Source organism: Phyllostomus discolor, chromosome 11, assembly GCF_004126475.2.
Source record: "Phyllostomus discolor isolate MPI-MPIP mPhyDis1 chromosome 11, mPhyDis1.pri.v3, whole genome shotgun sequence".
In the NCBI taxonomy this organism is placed as follows: domain Eukaryota; kingdom Metazoa; phylum Chordata; class Mammalia; order Chiroptera; family Phyllostomidae; genus Phyllostomus; species Phyllostomus discolor.
In genome coordinates this window covers 8,830,348-8,848,332 of record NC_040913.2, presented here as the reverse complement: position 1 = coordinate 8,848,332, position 17,985 = coordinate 8,830,348, and the positions used below count along the sequence as shown (strand labels likewise).

Genomic DNA, 17,985 nt, shown 5'->3' with positions numbered 1-17,985 from the left:
TTGACTTCGCAAATTGCTTTCCCATGCATTATCTCATTTCATGTTCTATTGCAGCGAAACAGTGTCTAGGGTTTAGTGCTGAATTACAGTGACATAGATATCAAAATGTTGATGGGGACATTGCAAGAAAATTGATTATTACTGTGCCAAACACAAGTATTTAACAGGAATTACTGGCTTCAAGATCGAGTCTTACAAAGGGTTAAGTTTCTGATGGTTCCTTTAACTTTCTGCTCTTCTGCTGGAGGTTTACCAGAACTACTTCATGAGAGAGAGAGAGAGAGAGAGAGAGAGAGAGAAAGAGAGACAGAAAGAGAGAGAGAGAATTCGAGTTGTGTCATTTTCTCCCTTGCATCCTTCCTTCAGATTTTCTTTTCTTTGTGGTACACCTGCAGGTCAGCCCCACCCCAGGGTGCATCCGCGCCCTGATGAAGATGCTCTACTGCCCGTACTGCCGAGGACTCCCCGCCGTGCGGGCCTGCAACAACTACTGCCTCAACGTCATGAAGGGCTGCCTGGCCAATCAGGCCGACCTGGACACGGAGTGGAACCTGTTCATAGGTAAGGAGCGCTGCAGTGAGGGCGCCTGCCCGGGGGCGGGCTCGGAGCTGTGATGACTCCAAGCGGTGATGACTTGCGGGGATGACGGGAAGCTTTTCAAAGCACAACGCCAAGCAGTGTTTAACAAATGATAAGCGTTATTTTTGCATTTTTCTTCTTGCTTTATTCTGAAAAGTGAGACTTGTATACCGTGAGCAACAGTCGTGTTAAAGGTTGTACAAGCCAGCAGCTGTACTGAGTTAGCTGATGACTCTGACGAAGCTGAAAGTAGCCTTGGTTGAATTTCGGTGAGCGTTAGGAAAGAGCCTCCTAAAAGAAACCCACAGCACCGTCTCTTTCGTATTTGTGTTACCTCAACCTAATCGCGGATACACAGATAAAGTAATGGAGCAGGAGGAGACGTTGTCCCCTCCCCCACCCCCAGACGCAAACGCAGCAGACCCAAACCCCGAACACTGAGTTTTGCTGTGGAAAAATGAGAGCTGCTTTATTTGCAGAGCACAAAGCAAGGAGAATGGGAAGATGTGTCGCTTAAAGCCCAAACCCCCCAATGGCGGACAACTGGAGGGTTTTAATGGGTTGGGGGGGGATGGCTGTGCACAAGCGCTGGTAGGGCAAGTTTTAATTAGAGGATTTTGGAACTCAGTCATTTATGATAAGGGTCTTCTGCGTGGGATGTGCCTGGCCATTGACCTTTTGCTTCTGAAAGGGTTCCAGTATTCAAGTTCCAGGCATGTCTGGAACCTTTGGTTCCGTGGGGAGAGGTGAGGCTTTGGTTCTGGGTACAGCTAGAGGACAGGGCGGGCGCGTCTGCAGTGTTCTCTGTAAAGTAACTCATGGGTTGTATTAATCTCCGTCTGCTAAGGGAGCGAAATCAGTTTTAAGCTGTTCGATGTGATTTGTGTGCTGTTTCAATATTAGTAAACAACTCCTTCCTTAAACATCTATGATGAAAATAACTCAATATTGTTTGCTAAAATATGCAAATTGTCTTCCTCATTCCATGGAAAAGAATGCATCGGACACACAAGCATGAATCAGCCTTTCAGTCTCTAGAAGGTAGGAGGGAGAAAGGTGGGGAAGATTCAGGGCAGGTCTGTAAATCACGGCCCACATCTTAAGTTGGGGAAATCACTCAGGGGTTGCACTGCCAAAAGATATTTCCCAAATAGCTAGCCAAGGATAAAAGGACACATTTTATAGGCAGGCTTCTCCCAGGAAAATACACAGGCCTTGAAAGAGTAAATGTATTTTCTCTCCCCTCTGTCAAATGGCCTTCAAATAAAAGTACTTTCAATTGCATTTACTGCAATTGCACGGTGACAAGCAGAGTGGTGCAAAATAACAGTGTCATTTGTCAGGCTGGGAGGGCCTTCGTCATTTATGCAAACCTCTGGACCAGAATGCACGCGTACAGTCTGCTGGCGTTTTGGATTTGAGTCGGGTGGGAAAAGGGACTATAACACGTGTTCCAAGACAGAAACTTTAGTCCGCTGTGCAAAGAAGATGGGCTGAGGTTACAGGTATTCAGCTTTGACAGTGAAACCTGTTGGCTAGCCACTGTTGTGCTTAGAAAGTCCAGAGAAAATGGCTTTGAAGTTTTATGAAAAGATAGGAGAGTGAGCAGAATCAAAAGGAAGTCGTCAAAATCTCAGAAATCGTTTTGGAGAGAATAAATTGAAATGCTATTCTCTCTCCTTTCAGTGGGAGGGAAGAATCTGTGTAATTTTGGGATACTTCATTTGAAAAGTGAGGGAGTTTTTTAAAAGTTAATTATTTAGGTACCTTTCTAATTCAAAAACTATATTTTTGTTAAGATTTTGGAGATGGGTATGAATTAAAAAATAATCAGAATAAACTTGATCTCCTAAAATAGGCATTTGGATTAATTTTGGCAGACACTCTACCCAAATAATGCTAATAAAAATGCTCTTTCATCAAAAAAAATCTAAAAAGATTTGCATGTGTTAAAAACCAGTTTCAAATCATTAAGACTATTCATACTTTTGAGTTGAAAATGCCTAATTCACAACCCAGTTAAATTGTCTTTTGCCAGTCCGCAACTTATTGATGCAAGAGGATGTGTGGACTTTGGTATTTAGAGCAGAACATGATTAAGAATGAGCATATGGGCTTCTTAACTTGTAAGAGCAACAGTGACTTCTTAATTGGCTTTTTTTCTTGGTGCTGGTTGGCTCTTTGGATGTAAAACAAATCCTTAAGCTTTCTGTCAGTTGGCTTTCCTAGATGCCAATTACATGTGTAATTAAAAGTTTGGAAAAATCATTTGATTGAAACACTAGTAAGTTGACACCACCAACGGTTTTAATGAGAAGGAAAGCTGGTGGCTAGTCCTACATTAATATATATTCATACCCATAGTTCCCCTATTTCACTGAATTCATTAATGCTAGAGACCTCTGAGAAAACCCTCCCAGTTTTCTTTCTTCAGGTTTTGCTACGGCAGTGAGAACTGACCACCAACACAGACCTACGGAGCAAAATACGTTCTTGCCATTACTTCTCCCAACGTGAGGCGTTACTTCACAGATTTATCATAGAACTTTAGTCACATGTGCCAAATCCATTTTCCACACAGACACATCCGAGATGACAGCGTTACAGTGTTCATGAATGCAGCAACAACGACCAGGGAGCAAATCAGCAATCCAACAACAATTGTCCATAATCACCCTCTCTTTGGTTGGCACCTGCAGCCCACCACTCATGGGCTTCTGGCGTCTTTTCGTCAGAACTCTCACTTCTGCTGTCACTTGCATGAGCCACCTCTGCCTGCTGCACGCATGTCCCGTTTTATATGTTGGGTAGGTTGTTTTTTAGTATGTGCTCATCAACCATGTTAACAGGGGCACACAGTCATCCACCAAGGAAAACAGGAGTCGAGCTGGTGGCACGTTCTCACGATCTTTACAAATCCATGAGATAATCGGAAGCGATTTGTAACTGTTCAGAATTCAGTGGGTGTTTGGATCATAGCTAAAGAAAGGCAATTCAATGATGACATGAAATGTTTCCAGTGTTCGAGTAAAAACCCCAGTGGTATTCCACTCACTTCCAAGGTTCTGTACATTTTTTATTTATTTATTATTTATTTTTGGAGAGAGGGAACGGGAGAGAGGAAGAGAGAGAAACATTGGTGTGCTAGAGAAACATCGATCGATCTGTTGCCTCTCACATTCCCCTGACTGGGGACCTGGCCCATAACCCAGGTATGTGCCCTGACTGGAAATCGAACCGGTGACCTTTCAGTTGCAGAACAACACCCAACCTGCTGAGCCACGCCAGTCAGGGCTCTGTAAGGTTTCTTAATCCTAGAAAAAAAATCAGGAATACTAGGGATGCATTTTCTTCTTCCCCAGTTGCTTACTTTATTTTATTTTTATTATTTTTTAAATTTATTGGGGTTGCATTGGTTAGTAATGGGATGCATTTGTGAAGTTATTACTTTTCCCTGCGACAGTTACTAGATACAAATTTGGGGGTCCCTGGCTCTGCGCAGGGCATGGAGTTAAGCTTCCTAAGCAATGCATTTCCGAAGTGTTCCTTTAGGAAGTTTAACTCCATGAGCTGCACCCAGACAGTGCTCAGAAAATTCTTATCCAGCAACTAATGTAGGAAGGAGGAATGATGCATCACCTGTTAGGTAAAGAGCCTTAAAAAGTTGCTGACAGCTTTGAGGATGGTGCTAGACCCATTTTAGAGCAGAGGAAAAGCCTCCGTTCACCCTTGCTGGAATGCTCAGTGGCTCTCCGGGAGCATGTGGGATTCCCCAGCACAAAGCACAGCCCCGCCAGCTTCCACTTGCAGTTCAATTTCTGCCCCTAAACGAGTGGGCGTGCTGTGCAGCACCTAAGCGAGGAAGGAGCGGGAGAGTGGTTTCCAGCCTGTTCTTTCAGAACCTGTGCAGCAGGACAAGATTGTAATTGGAGGCCCTGGCTGTCTCTGTGCAGGCCCTTGCCCCTGGGGTTACTGTGTATTTATACACAACTCCTTTCAGCCTCACTTTAGAATGGTGCCTGAATGCAAAGGGGTTTTCTTGAAAAATTTCATGTGAATTAAAATTTCCTAGAGGGAAACAGTTTGTGGGCAAAAATTGTTGTTCCATTAATATCCTGTGGTTATTTCGAGTGTTCGGCCCTGATGCTAACCCTCCGTGTATAAGAATTGTTCCATTTGACAAGGGGCCTCATTAAGACTGAAATTACATTTATGTAGCTGCAATAAATCTTGCTTCTCGTTTAAAAATCTAGGACGTGTGGGACAGACTCCTCCAAACATCTGGCACTTTCTACGACTTTACAGACTGTGAGAACCAAAGGGAGGAAAAAAAGAGGTTGTCGGTGTGGAAAGGCGAATGTGAGACCAAAGACAGGGAATCTGTTTTGTTCTGTGATATGTTTTTATTACTGGAATCTTATGGGATGCTTATGACTGCGAGATAAGGCCAAACTCTCTCTGTAGTTCCATACAGTGAGGCCTAAAGATGCATTTGTCCAACCTTGTGGCCGAATGTCTTAGGCTATCCTGGAGACACTGATCATCTTCGCATATTAATTCAACTCACTATGCTGAGTAAGCTAGGCGCACAGCTTTCTCGCTCTGGGAGAATTTCGTGTAGTTAAATTGATTATAATCAACTGTGATAAAGGGTTAGGAAAACAGAAGCCCAGAAACTCAGGAGGAAGACATACCCGCATTTGGAGGGCCGGGGAAGCCCTACCTTGACAAGTGTAGAGCGAAAGAGCAAAGAAGACTGCGCTGAACTAGTGCTGTCAAATACAGTTGGCGTCAAATACAGTTGGTGTCAAATAGCAGTAACATATGTAATTTTTACAGTGTAGGCCCCAAATAGTTGCAAGTTCTGTGACGATTTCATGATCTGTCAATGGCTCTTTGTTTCATTGTTGACACATTTTATGATCCAGCCTCACCAGGTCCACTGCCACTGAGTCTGTCTGGTAAGATTTAGAGAATGTATGTGAATTTTCATCAAGGAAAGTTTGAGTTCTTTGATCTAGAAATGTTCTCCAAATGCCGCGAGGGGGTGAGCCAGTCAAGAAGCTTGTATTTGTAATCTAGGCCTTGGGCAATCATAGATCAGACAAAGTAGTGGTATCGAACTTTCTAGGCTCTCTCTGTCTTTTTAAACTAGGCAACTGTTATGTCTCGAGACAGCCCAGATGACAGGAAACTGTTACGAAACATCAAACATGAAGTTCACGGTGGGCACTACATCTGTTCCATGGCAAGAGGCATTATAGCACTATCCATGCATTCGTTCTCCCGCGGATGGGCCTTGCTCAGGTTTAAGCAGGGCAGGTAGAAGAGAGAAAGCCTCGTCCCCTGAGAACAGGGCTCTCTACCTGGGTTCTGTGAATGGAATAAATGGAAACCAGCAGACAGAGAAATGGAAAGGAATACAGTAAGAGGCTATTTTATTTTGTTTTGTGAGCCTACTCGATTAATGGCACGGTGACTAATTCAGTCATTTAAAAAGCACCTATCCCCATTGTTAATGGACTCTCAGAGTGCAGGGCTGGCAGCAACGAATCAGATTGTGAGCCTGGCTCTTTCATTGTGACGGCCGCTGTCAAGCTGTGAATTAGGGCCAGCCTCAAGGAAGCTGTGTTAGGTCAGTCAAAGGACTGGTGTCCTGTAATAAGTTGCCACTTGGGTGCACAAATGATGTTCTTAGGGCCTGCGAGAGGTGTTGATCTTCTAGGTATTTAGTGTATTCACAACTTCGTGCTCGGGGCAAATGTTGCTAGATAAACATTTATTGCTTCTAGTAAATAAACTCAGGTTCTCTCTGTGTAAGGTACGGGACTGTGTGATGGTGCATTTCAGGAGGACATAAAATAAACACAAGGCATTCTCTCAAGCATTTGGATGAGGCACTCCTATTTCAAAGACGTTCTACATCACGGATTCTATTATACATCTAATAAGAAATTTTTAGTTACAAAGAATTCTGCAGTATATAGGCTATAACTGGCTGATACATCTGGACATGCCATGTTTCAAAAACCTCTAGGCCCTAAGCATAGAAAATTGTTTCTTTTCAACCAAAGAAGAAGAAAAATTCAAGAATTGTACTTAGCAGCAAGCTTTCAAGCTTCATCTCCACTTTGTATAAGACAAGAGCCTTGTCAACAATACAAGCCAGAAATATAATCCTTACCCAGGAACAAAAGCTGAAGCGGTTATTTTAGAATCTGATTTTACTGTTACCTACAGAACTTGCTTTTGCCCATTTACTTTCCTAAAAGCACCGAGATTTTTTTTAATTAAAAACACTTTTTATTTTCTATCTGTTGAAATCTTACCCCACCTGCCTGAACCTCTGCCTTTCTTTTATAGTCATTGATCCAACATTTCTCATTCCTCTGGAACATTCATTATCTGCTGTGTTGTCTCATAATGCTGGCAAAATGTGTAAGTTGTCCTAACAACCTGCTGAGGAAAAAAAAAAGAAAGAAAGAAAGAAAACAGTTGGCTGATACCCAGCAGCCTTTCATGAATGGCATTTTTTATCAATCCCTACATTTAGAAAACAGTTTACTAGTGGACTTTGCATGTATGAAGGTGCTCTCATGTGGTACTGTAGCGTTAATGCCTTAAGAATGGTATAGTGAATGAGGCTATTCAGCAAACGCAGAAGCAGGCCTTGCTTAACCTCCGAACTCTTGCTAATGCTGGTCTTGAGGCAACAGAAGAGATTTATGGGATTGCAATTTCTATTCTGAATGGAGGAGATTTTTGCATGGATCGAAGCAGGCAAAGCACATCAAACCTAAAATTACTCGGTGTAATGGGCAAGCAGTCATTCCAAGGTGTGCGTCTGTGTCTCTCCTTCACCCCCCATGCCAACTCTTGTTCATCTGGTGTCCACACACTTGACGTAATGATAGTGCATCCATTTCCTTTTGACTGGCAGCTACAAATGTGACATTATAAACTAGATTTTCCGATGGAATTTGTGTTGCCACATGACATGACACCAACCAATAGCCTGTAATGAAGCATTCCTATTTTTGCAAGTCTAACATTCTTTAGGATACAAGATGTTCCATTTATCATAGGATGTTCACTGAACTACCTCTTACTCCCTTCCAAGCTCTCCAATTTCTAGGAGAACTAGCAACAGAAGGATTTATTTTACTAGGAGAAAGCAGAGCATGTCAAAATGATTCAGGGTGGCTAGAGAATCACCTTTGCATTTCGGATTTTGCATTTTGCTTTAGTTTACCCTTCAGTTTCAGTGTTTTCCATAGATAAATAGTTAATTTGATAATCATATCAAAAGGTAATGGTCTTTACTAATTAACATCTGATTTTATTAATCTGTAATAGTTTTTACTGTCATGTTTAAGTTCAAGTGATAACACAGATATTTAGCTTTAGGCATGCCAAGGGAAAATATCTAATGATTCTATAGAATGGAATTAAATAGACTCCAAAAGGCCCAAAAAACCCAGGTAAAAATCAAACACTATAAACATTAGCTTAATGACATTCTTACCAATTCCAATTTGAGGAGATAAGAGGAAACTGAGGTAGAAGCAATGGCTGTCAAAACTAGACACTAAGAAATATAAAGAGACCTAAGCAAGTGGATTGTTAAAGAAAACACTAAACCACATGACTTTCCACAAATAGCAAATTTAAACCAGTCCCAGGACCGTCCTATGTAAAAGTCCCTGTGATGATGGGATAGAATAAGGGGGGTGGGGGGACCTCCTGAGGCATTTAGGTCACTCTCAGAGTCCTGATGAACAGCTAAAATAAAATCTTTATTTTCACTCCAATAATACATTCATGGGTGACATTGTAACATTTTATTGAAATATCTTAAAAACAATAGTGGTATGGAGGGTGCTTAGACTTCCCACAAACATAGCATTTGCATGTGGATAGAATTATATGGATAATGAAATCTGTCTAGAAACAGATCTTGCAACTGCTCGAGTCACTCCTTTAATTCATGATTAGCTCAAGAGTAGAAGTGCTGGTGTTTAACATTATAAAGATCTTTTAGTAAAAGTGCTTGTTTCTTTAATATTATAAGAGTCTTTTAGAATTTTACTCTCTTCATCTTATTGTCTTTGTGACCGGTGTATTAAAGAACAACCCTCCAAAGAAACAGCGGTAGGAGTCAGATTAGAAGAGATGGCTCCGTGAATTACTCTGATTGTTAAAGGGGTGTGTGTGTGTTAAATATATTTTTTAAAGATTTTATTTGTTTAATTTCAGAGAGAGGGGTAGGGAGGGAGAAAGAGAGGGGAGAAACATCAATGTGTGGTTGCCTCTTGTGCACCCCCAATTAGGGACCTGTTGGGTCCCCAACCCAGGCCTGTGCCCTGACTGGGATCCAAACAGTGACTGGTTCGCAGGCCGTCACTCAATCCACTGAGCCACGCCAGCCAGGGCTAAAGGCATACTTTCATTGCTTACTCTGAAAGAGAATTTGGCATTAATGTCCTTGGGCATAATTTAAAATTTTGAGAACCTTCATGCTATATGAAAACTCTTGACTTTATAACTCACTTACAAATATTATGTCTACAGATACTTGGTAAGATGGCCAGGAGAGAATTTAAATTAAAATAGAGCTTGAAATATACCTTGTCCTTCAAATAACAGTATATCAATCCTGCATAAAGAAGACATGTCCTTGATTTTTTTTCTTTATGTGGATTTAAATAATTTGCTACACTAAGAATTTCCTTTATTATAACCTGTGAAGAAGTAAAAATTAGAAATAGCACTGAAAAATAGGTCATTGAATATATGATATTATCTCCAAGAAGAGATGTATCTAGATGCAGCACATTTTTGCTTTTTAAGGTATGGGGATAGTCTAGAAGAATAATAGTGATATTTAAATGTAAAAAAAAAAAGCCCTGGCTGGTGTGGCTCAGTGGATTGAGTGCCAGACTGTGAAGCAAAGGGCCGCTAGTTCGATTCCCAGTCAGGGCACATGCCTGGGTTGCAGGCCAGGTCCCTGGTGGGGACACTCGAGATGCAACCACACACTGATGTTTCTCTCCCTCTCATTCTCCTTCCCTTTCCGTTTCTCTAAAAGTAAATAAATAAAATCTTTAAAAAATAAATGTAAAAAAATCAGTATTTACCATTAAAATCTGAAGGCTCCAGAGACTACCTTATTTCATGAGAAGCCTAAGAATAATGGCAGATGAAGGCATAAGATAGTAGATGGGAGAGGCTTTTGGAAGAGTGGTGCTGACCCCTTCGAATGCCAGGGCTGATGTGGTTCTCGGGCAGACTGACTGAGAAAATGAGCCCTGCCCTAACTCAGCCCAGGTCCGTCCCCCAGTAGTCTCACGCCAGTTGAAGGAGTCAGTTCTCCCTGAGGAAGCAGGTCCCCTCTTCTGTGAGGAAATTCCTCGACTTCAAGGACAGGATTCTCAGAGGTTACAGCAGACAGCTCGGGATGGCTGTTCGGAGCCCTGGGTATGGTCATGTGTGCATGTGTCTTCTGGGTTTCCAAATTGGTGTCTTTGATGATTGTTAGATTAGTTCTTTGTCTTTCGAACAGTTCAGTGTTTCAAACTCCTCTGCGTTAACATACTCCTAGAAATGTATTCCATAGTCCAAAAGCTGCTGTGTAATTCCCAGCCAGATGGGGGAACTGAAATCACCGATAGTCCTGAGGGGGGTCGCCCAGGAATCATCCTGCAAACAGCAATACGCGGTGCCCTTCGAGCATGCAGATCATGCGCAGGAGCTGACTGTTAGGAGGCGACTCTACGAGGTGCAATACACACGTCCCCTCATTAATCAGCCTTCCAGTGTTTTCCGATGAATCACTGAGTCTGAATATAAAATATTTGAAAAGTTCCTGGAGATTCAACTTAATATGTGCCTCATACCATCCATCCCTGGTTGAAGATCCACATGTGTACCTCTCAGGGCTGAGAGAAGGGAGATGTCCATGAGAGAATGCTCAAACGTCTGGCTACTCGCGGTCGTAGCCTCCACATTCTAAACCTGGAAGAGCTGTAGGAAACTTTATTCCCCTATTTCTATGCTTCTAAATCCCACTTGGAGACTATTACATACATAGTGACGATAGCTAACATTAACCAAATACTTACTTCATGCCAGGCAATGTCGTAATCACTTTGCCCTTCTACTCCTCACAATAACCCTACTAAATAGTCAATATTATGGCCCCCATTGTACAGATGGTAAAACTGACAGGAGTAAGTCAAGTGATCTGTCCAAAGTCGTATATCTGGCCTCAGAGCTAACCATTGCTCACACGAACTCCTACTAGGTGTTTAGGAAGTAACTCTTGGTCTCTGGCTCCATGGATGGATGGGCGCATTGAGATGGGAACCTGGAAATCTGGTATCGTCAGCCCTGTTCACTGGACTTTCTGTAGCGAAGGAAATGTTCTATGCCTGTGCTGTGCGGTGCAGCAGGCACCAGCCGTGTGTGGTCGTCAGGTGCTTGGTATGTGCCCAGCGAGGCTGATCGACGGAATTTTTGCCTTATTTAATTTTAATTATTTAAAGTTAGTCACCCGCGACTGTTGGAGACTTAAATTGTGGCTAGTTTGAAAATAGGGATAGGAAGTTAAGAATAAGCATGATGTCGCTTGAAGAAACCAGCCAGGCAACAACAGACATACTGGCCAGTCTATACCGGGAGGTGAGGTCAGTCAGGATTGGACTGTTGAAGCTTTGAAAGTCGGGCCAAACACTTGACTTTGTTTTGTGGGCCATGACGTGTCACAGGGCAGTATAATCCAGGGAAAGGCGGGACCTAAATAGTCATCTGGCAGACAGAAAGGATGGATTCCGATGGATGAGACCAATGGTAGTGTGACTGGAGAGGCCATCTGGGAAGGCAGCACTCATGATACAGCTGGACATAATAATTTAGAAGATTTCATGTCTATATATAGGCGACTAAATGTAAGGGCAAAGAAAGAAACGCACTGACTATAAATGAGACATAAGCTCACGAACAAAGATGGTGCTGTCCGCAAATGGAGAAGACGGAGAAGCTAGTCTGGGGTGTGGCACGCATGGATTTCTTCACTCCATTTAGGGTTCATTGGGCTTGAGAGACAGGGATACCAAAAATGAGAATGTCCAGTCGGATGTTGAAAATAGTCATGTTTTACAGTCCTAGAACAGGACCCGGGATGCCAAGAACCACTGGCGGTTGCCACAGCCCAGAGAGTTCTGGGGCCACCTTTGACAACCAGCTCCAACAGGTGGTGCCCAGGAATCCCCATTCCTGGGCACCATACAAGCAGCAGCACACTCCTTCCCTGTGAAATTATACCATCTTTATGCCTAAATGTTAAACATTTAACAGTATGCTCATCAATAATGTATTCTCAGAATGAGCCTATGTCTATACTCCCCAACCTCTTTAATTAAGTGTAGTTAGAATGTCAACTCTAAAAATATGAGCCTGCTTAAACATAATGGTTCAACAGAGACATGCCTTGGTTGCTCCCCCTCATCCGTTGTCTCATGATTCAGTAACCCCCGGATGGCCGTATTTATCAAGCACTCTGACGTTTTGTAACTGCAGTCAATCCAGGAGGAAATGTACTTTCTATCGGCTTTGACTTTTGCAAACCTCAGTGCATGACATCTAGGGTAACTGTTCATTCCTGGCCACTGCCAAGTTCTGAATTTTAAGAGGAGGCATGAAATTCATTAATTTTACAAAAAAAAAAAAAACATCCCAAGGGCATTTATTTTCTTTACCTGCAAAAATGCCAGGGATCAGAAAGCAGCTCCTGACTTCCTTGCATGCCTCCTGGCTCCGCTGACACCACTGAGAACCCACTGCATAAGGACCACTGTCATCTATTCACTGGTTTCTGAACAGGGAGTGTCCCCAAGGACCAAGGCAAGCATGAACGATGATGCAGCTTTTGCAATTCAACACTGGAAGGAGCAAGGAGGGGTTTTTGGTTGTTGGTTTTTTCGGGGTTTTTTTGGAATCTCATATTGCCAAGTTACCGATTTAAGAATGCCCCTAGAGGATAAATTATTTCTCCAAAACTCTGTAGTGACTTTCGTCAAATGCCTTTTGCTTAGCCCATTAAAAGCGAAAGCCATGAAATATTATTTTAATTGTGACCCCAGAAAATGCCCCCAAATCACCTGCCCCTCTACGGAAAGCTGCCAGAACAAGGAGAGAGGCAAGGTCACGCCGGAGAACGGTCATTGGAGGTTTCTGCCTGTGGCCCCCCTCCCAGGTGGAGCCCATGGGTTACATCCGGGCTTCCCGTCACTCAGGGAGGATTGACATTTATTTTCCTCCACCCACATGGGAGTCTTGGGTTTTGAGATCAACATTTCGCATAGTTTCATAGTAGCCATGCAACATTTTTTTTTTTAGAAATCTGAGAATGATCTGTGTTGAATTGTTATTACGTTTCCTTTGGATTTGATTTGGAGAAGTTAGTTTCAGGATGTATTTAATTTCCATGTGGAATTGGCAGATATTAAATTCTGTTTCTCCTGAGTGCCTCAGGATTTTTTTTAATCACTCTAATTCTGCCATGTCATACTCGGATTCCTATCCAGTTGGTCTGTGATTACTGGGCATCAGGTTGCTTGTGTTTCCCACAAACATGTTAAATCAGCCTTTAAAATGTAAGACAAGAAGAGTTTAATTTAAAGTTACCTACAGGCAATTTTTAAGATGCAGAAATTAATAGTTTGGAAATGCAAAATGATAAAGTATAAGCCTTATTCAACAAATTGATTACAAGATGAAAATCAAATTCTTTCATCGGAAACCTCTTAACCTGGCAGAAAAGGAGCCATGTAGGGGCTACTGTGGCAGTTTCGGAAAGTGCTTGTGACACTTCCTGACAACTCGGTACCCACTGACACAGGAAAAATGCAGCCATCTGGGCTAATTGAGAGAGTGCGGACACTAACATCAAATTATTGCCTTCCAGAAGGCATTTGGGGACTGATTTTAACATGTAGGCTTCCGTATTTATATATGTGTGTATATGTGTATATACACATGCATGTATTATATGTGGAATATATGTATTATATACATATAGCGGGTATATATATGTATTAAGATTGATGTACGGGATTTATAGCTCAAGGGCTGAGGTAAAGACACTGCTTTACACATGGTTATTCTCCAGTCTTCAGCTGCTTGAGTTCAAATTATTTTTAACATTTATTTTGAAATTATTTGACTTACAGAAAAGTTGCAAAAATAGTAGAATTCATATATACCCATTACTCAACTTATTTTAATGTACACAACACACATACATAATCTTAGTGCAATAATCAAAATGAAGAAAATAACATGGATACAATCTTATCACCTGAACTAGAGCCCTCAGTCCCATTTCACTCGTTGAACATCTCCACGTTTCAGGATCCAACCCAGGATTCCACGTGCACGTGGCTGTTGTGTCTCTTTGGTCTCCTCCGATCTGTGACAGTTTCTCAACTTTCCTTACCTGTCTTGACCTTGACACTTGGAATGGGAACTCGTTAGTTATTGCACAGAATGTCTCTTGATTTGGACCTGTTGGGTGTTCTCCCACGATTAGGCTGTGCCTTTCACAAGAACACCACGTAAATGATGCTGCGCCCTTCTCATGCATCTTATCAGGATATCCACTGGGTTTCCCTCCCATAAGGTACTATTTTTCCCTCTATTAGTAATACATAAATTAGGGAAGATACTTGAAGTCTATGCTAATACCCTGATTCTCCTCCAACTTTAGCCACCGATTTTAGGTTGCATGCATAAGCGGATCTTGTCTACAGTGGTATTAGTGTGTTATCTGCATAGTGGTGATTTTTGTATTTCCCTCTTCCCTTCTGTGTGTATTAATGGAATCTTCCCTCACCCCCTGAACTTGGATTGTTTTTCTCTCCCAACTATTTATTTAATCAATAATTTATTCCTATCACTATAGACTGGTGGATATTTATTTTAGTCTATGGGTATAAGTTCATGTTATTTATTGTTCAAGCAGGTTGTTTCAGGTTTATGTATCGGGAGTGCCTTTTCAGATGTTTCCCATCGTTTGTTGATCACTTCCTCATTTTTGCCGCCACAGGATATTCTAGGATAGTTTTGTATTTTCCGTGCCCCAGTCCTGGAATCACCCCTTCTTCAAGGATGGAGGATGGTGTTAGACACCAAGATCTAGGCGCTAGGTGTGTTCATTGCTACAGGAGTGTCATTGCTATTAAACAGTCTCTGCAAACAATGCTAGGAAATTGTATGTATTTATACCATTTCTAGTTCAACACTGTAGAGTTCATTCCGGCCTTTGCTCTTTCCTTAGTTGCTTACTTCTTTCTCCAAAAGTAAGCAATCTGGTTCTCGTGACCTTCATTATGTTAATGTATTTGTTCAATCCCAGTCTATAATGTCACAGTTACTAGCCCACACTCCTTTAAGAAATACATTTATTGGCTTGAGTACACTATCTGTATATATTTCTTTTTATTTTTACAGAATCCAGTCAGAATAACAGTTTTTCAAGGATACTTAGATTCTTTATTTCATTCCTGTCTTCTTTAAAGTGGTTTTATTATTAACTGGTAACGGAATAAGGCTTACTTGTTACTGTTTGTATTTCATTTTAGGTTCTCTTACATTCCTGATTTTAGTTATTAGTTTATTTCGGAGGGGGATGTGAAACCTTACTATAGATCTAAGTCTAAAAACTATACAAGAACATGTGTAGTCTGAGATAAAACCAGAAGTTGGCAATTGAGTAGGGCTACCCACAGAAGTAACAGCTCACTTCTTCCTTATTCATACAGACTCATGACTTCCCCTCCTTTGCATCCCATTTCCACCCACCATTTGTCGGCTGATGCCTCTCTCAACCTACAGCTGTTTTTGCTTTCTGGTTTAACTTTCCTGTATACCTCTGCCCCAATGTCATATCTTCTATCTTCTTGTTTTCTTACCGGAAAGGTAGCATACTATACCCTATTACACTTTTCTGCTTTGACTTAATTGTGGAAATCATTCCAGATCAGTTCATAGAGATTTTCCCCATTCTTTTTTGTAGCTGCACAGCACTCCATTGTGAAGATATACCGTAGTGTTGTTTCCAACATTTTACTACTATAGATAATACTACAGTGGTTAATGTGGTGCATATGCATTTTTTGGAGGCGTATTGTCAGAGTAGATTCCAAAAAATGGTATTGCTTGGTCAAAATGTAAGTGCATATGTGGTTTTATTAGGTGTGGCCTAATTTTCCTGCTGAAGGCTTGTACCAGTTTGCATCCCCACCGGCCATAAGTGCTAGTGGCTGTTTCCGCCCAGCCTCCCTGACCAAAAGTCATACTTCTTTTGCTTTTGTCAGTCTCTTAGATGATGGCATAGAACTTTTTTAAAGATTTTATTTATTTATTTATTTATTTATGTATTTCTTTATTAATTTATTTATTTATTAGAGAGTGTGGGGGTGGGAGAGAGAGAGAGAGAAACATCAATGTGCAGTTGCTGGGGGCCATGGCCTGCAACCTAGGCATGTGCCCTGACTGGGAATCGAACCTGTGATGCCTGGTTCGCAGCCTGCACTCAATCCACTGAGCTACACCAGCCAGGGAAGAACTTATTTTTATTTAATATTTTTATTTTGTCCTTTTGATATTGTTTAACTGAGTAAATTAAGAACTTTTTCACTCACCATGAGGGTCACTTGATAAAATTTTTTTTGCTAGGATATTCTTACTGAAATAACTCAGAAAAACTTCCTAAAGGATTAAATAAGAGTAAGTTTTGTGTTAATTTATGAATAGCCTCTCATTAATAGAGAAGATTTATTTTTAAGTAATATTTTTGAATGTTAGGGAAACATTTTTATTGTTTCCTAAACTTTCATAATATACCTGGACTTTATCACAAATGCTTTCCTGTAGTAGAATTCTGGGAAATAAGTTTAAGCTTATGAAGAACACTGTAATTACTACAATTATGGAAAAGTAATTTACTAACTGTATAAATTGAACAGATTTCAAATAGGGTAGATAGGTCATAAAGAGCAAACAGGATATTGAAAATAAGTATTTTGGGACCTAGAAAATTGCTGGTTAAACGTACTTACCTAATGTAAATGTTTTGCTAACATATGTATAATTTAGTTCCCTAGAACTTAAAACCATAAAGTTTTCCTTTAATTAAAAACAATGCAATAGATGTTAAGAAGATTAAGTGTTTGCAGAAGTCATTCTTCTGCTTGTTCATCCGGTAGATATGAGAGACCTGAAAATATTCATCTTATAACAATTGGGTTAAAATTAAGCAAAAAAAAGTATAGAAAGATCTCTACATTTGGAAATAGGTAGGACTCATTTGGGAAGGAATCTTTGCAGAACACTGGAGAAAGCATGTAAAAGAGATGGAGAGCAAGGTGAAGGGGAAAAGTCACGTATTTTGGTTCTAGAGAGACCGAAGTTTCCACTCGGCCACCTGTTAGTTTCCTAGGAATCCACGGCCTCCATAATCCTCAGGTTCTTGTGCGGAAACCAGGTGGTTTTCCAAGAACACAGCCCTACCCTGAGACACGGCCTCTGCCCTCGCCAAGCTCACATCTTGTCGAGCAGGACTTCCTGTCAGCGGAGGCTCAGCAGAGGGTCTCTGTGGGTAACAGTAATTAGAGACGGTCATTCATGGCAGTGCATCCTTTTGCATTGTTTTATTCGGTCACCAAAGTAGTCCTGAGAGACAAATGAAGTCATTGAGAAGGAAAGTGAGCCCCTCCCCGGGAGCCCGGAGCCAGGCTGCCAGTAAGTGGGCCAGCCAGGGGTCCATGCCCAGTCTGTCCGAAGCACAGCCCGCGCTTTCACTTGCAGGCTCCCCTCCGCCACAGCTCTACCCGCCACCCAGGTGGCTGCCAAAGAAAATAGACTTTCTGTGAACCATAGACCCAGAATAACCAATATCCAGATCCCATCCTCAGCACTAACCGAGAATGCTTTTTTTTTCCTCAATCGAAAAATAACATTTATAAAACATTGCACCCAGGCAACATTCTTTCAACTTGGATAAAATGTTGTTCTGAATTATAGTCCTGAAAACCTGGGCCATATTGCTTGGACCATTTGTAGAATTGCCTGTGCAAAATTACACTCTGCAGCCTCCCCAGCTGTCCGCAGTGGAGGACTTAGAAGAACGGCCGGTGCTGAGCTGGCCGTTGAACTTACTGTGGGGAGTCCCGGGGGGAGAAGCACTCCACGGTATCACAGGGGCTCCCCTCTGACGGACCAGAACCAACTCAGGACTAGCCGGTTCCCCAGCTACTAGTGGGATTGTATCGAATGGAAAATGTAATTATCGTAAGCAATCATTTTTCCTTCACTGCTTTGACCTGTCAACTGTCAAAACTGCCTACC

The 17,985-nt window shown here is 41.7% G+C and overlaps 1 protein-coding gene across 1 annotated transcript in view; it reads left to right on the top strand.

Moving 5' to 3' along the window:
• The window catches only part of GPC6 (glypican 6), a 1,029,119-nt gene that overhangs the window by 680,590 nt on the left and 330,544 nt on the right, over positions 1–17,985 (top strand). The window contains exon 4 of the mRNA XM_028526606.2: positions 396–561. Coding sequence (XP_028382407.1) covers positions 396–561 — 166 coding nt within the window. The remainder of the gene's footprint in view (positions 1–395; positions 562–17,985) is intronic.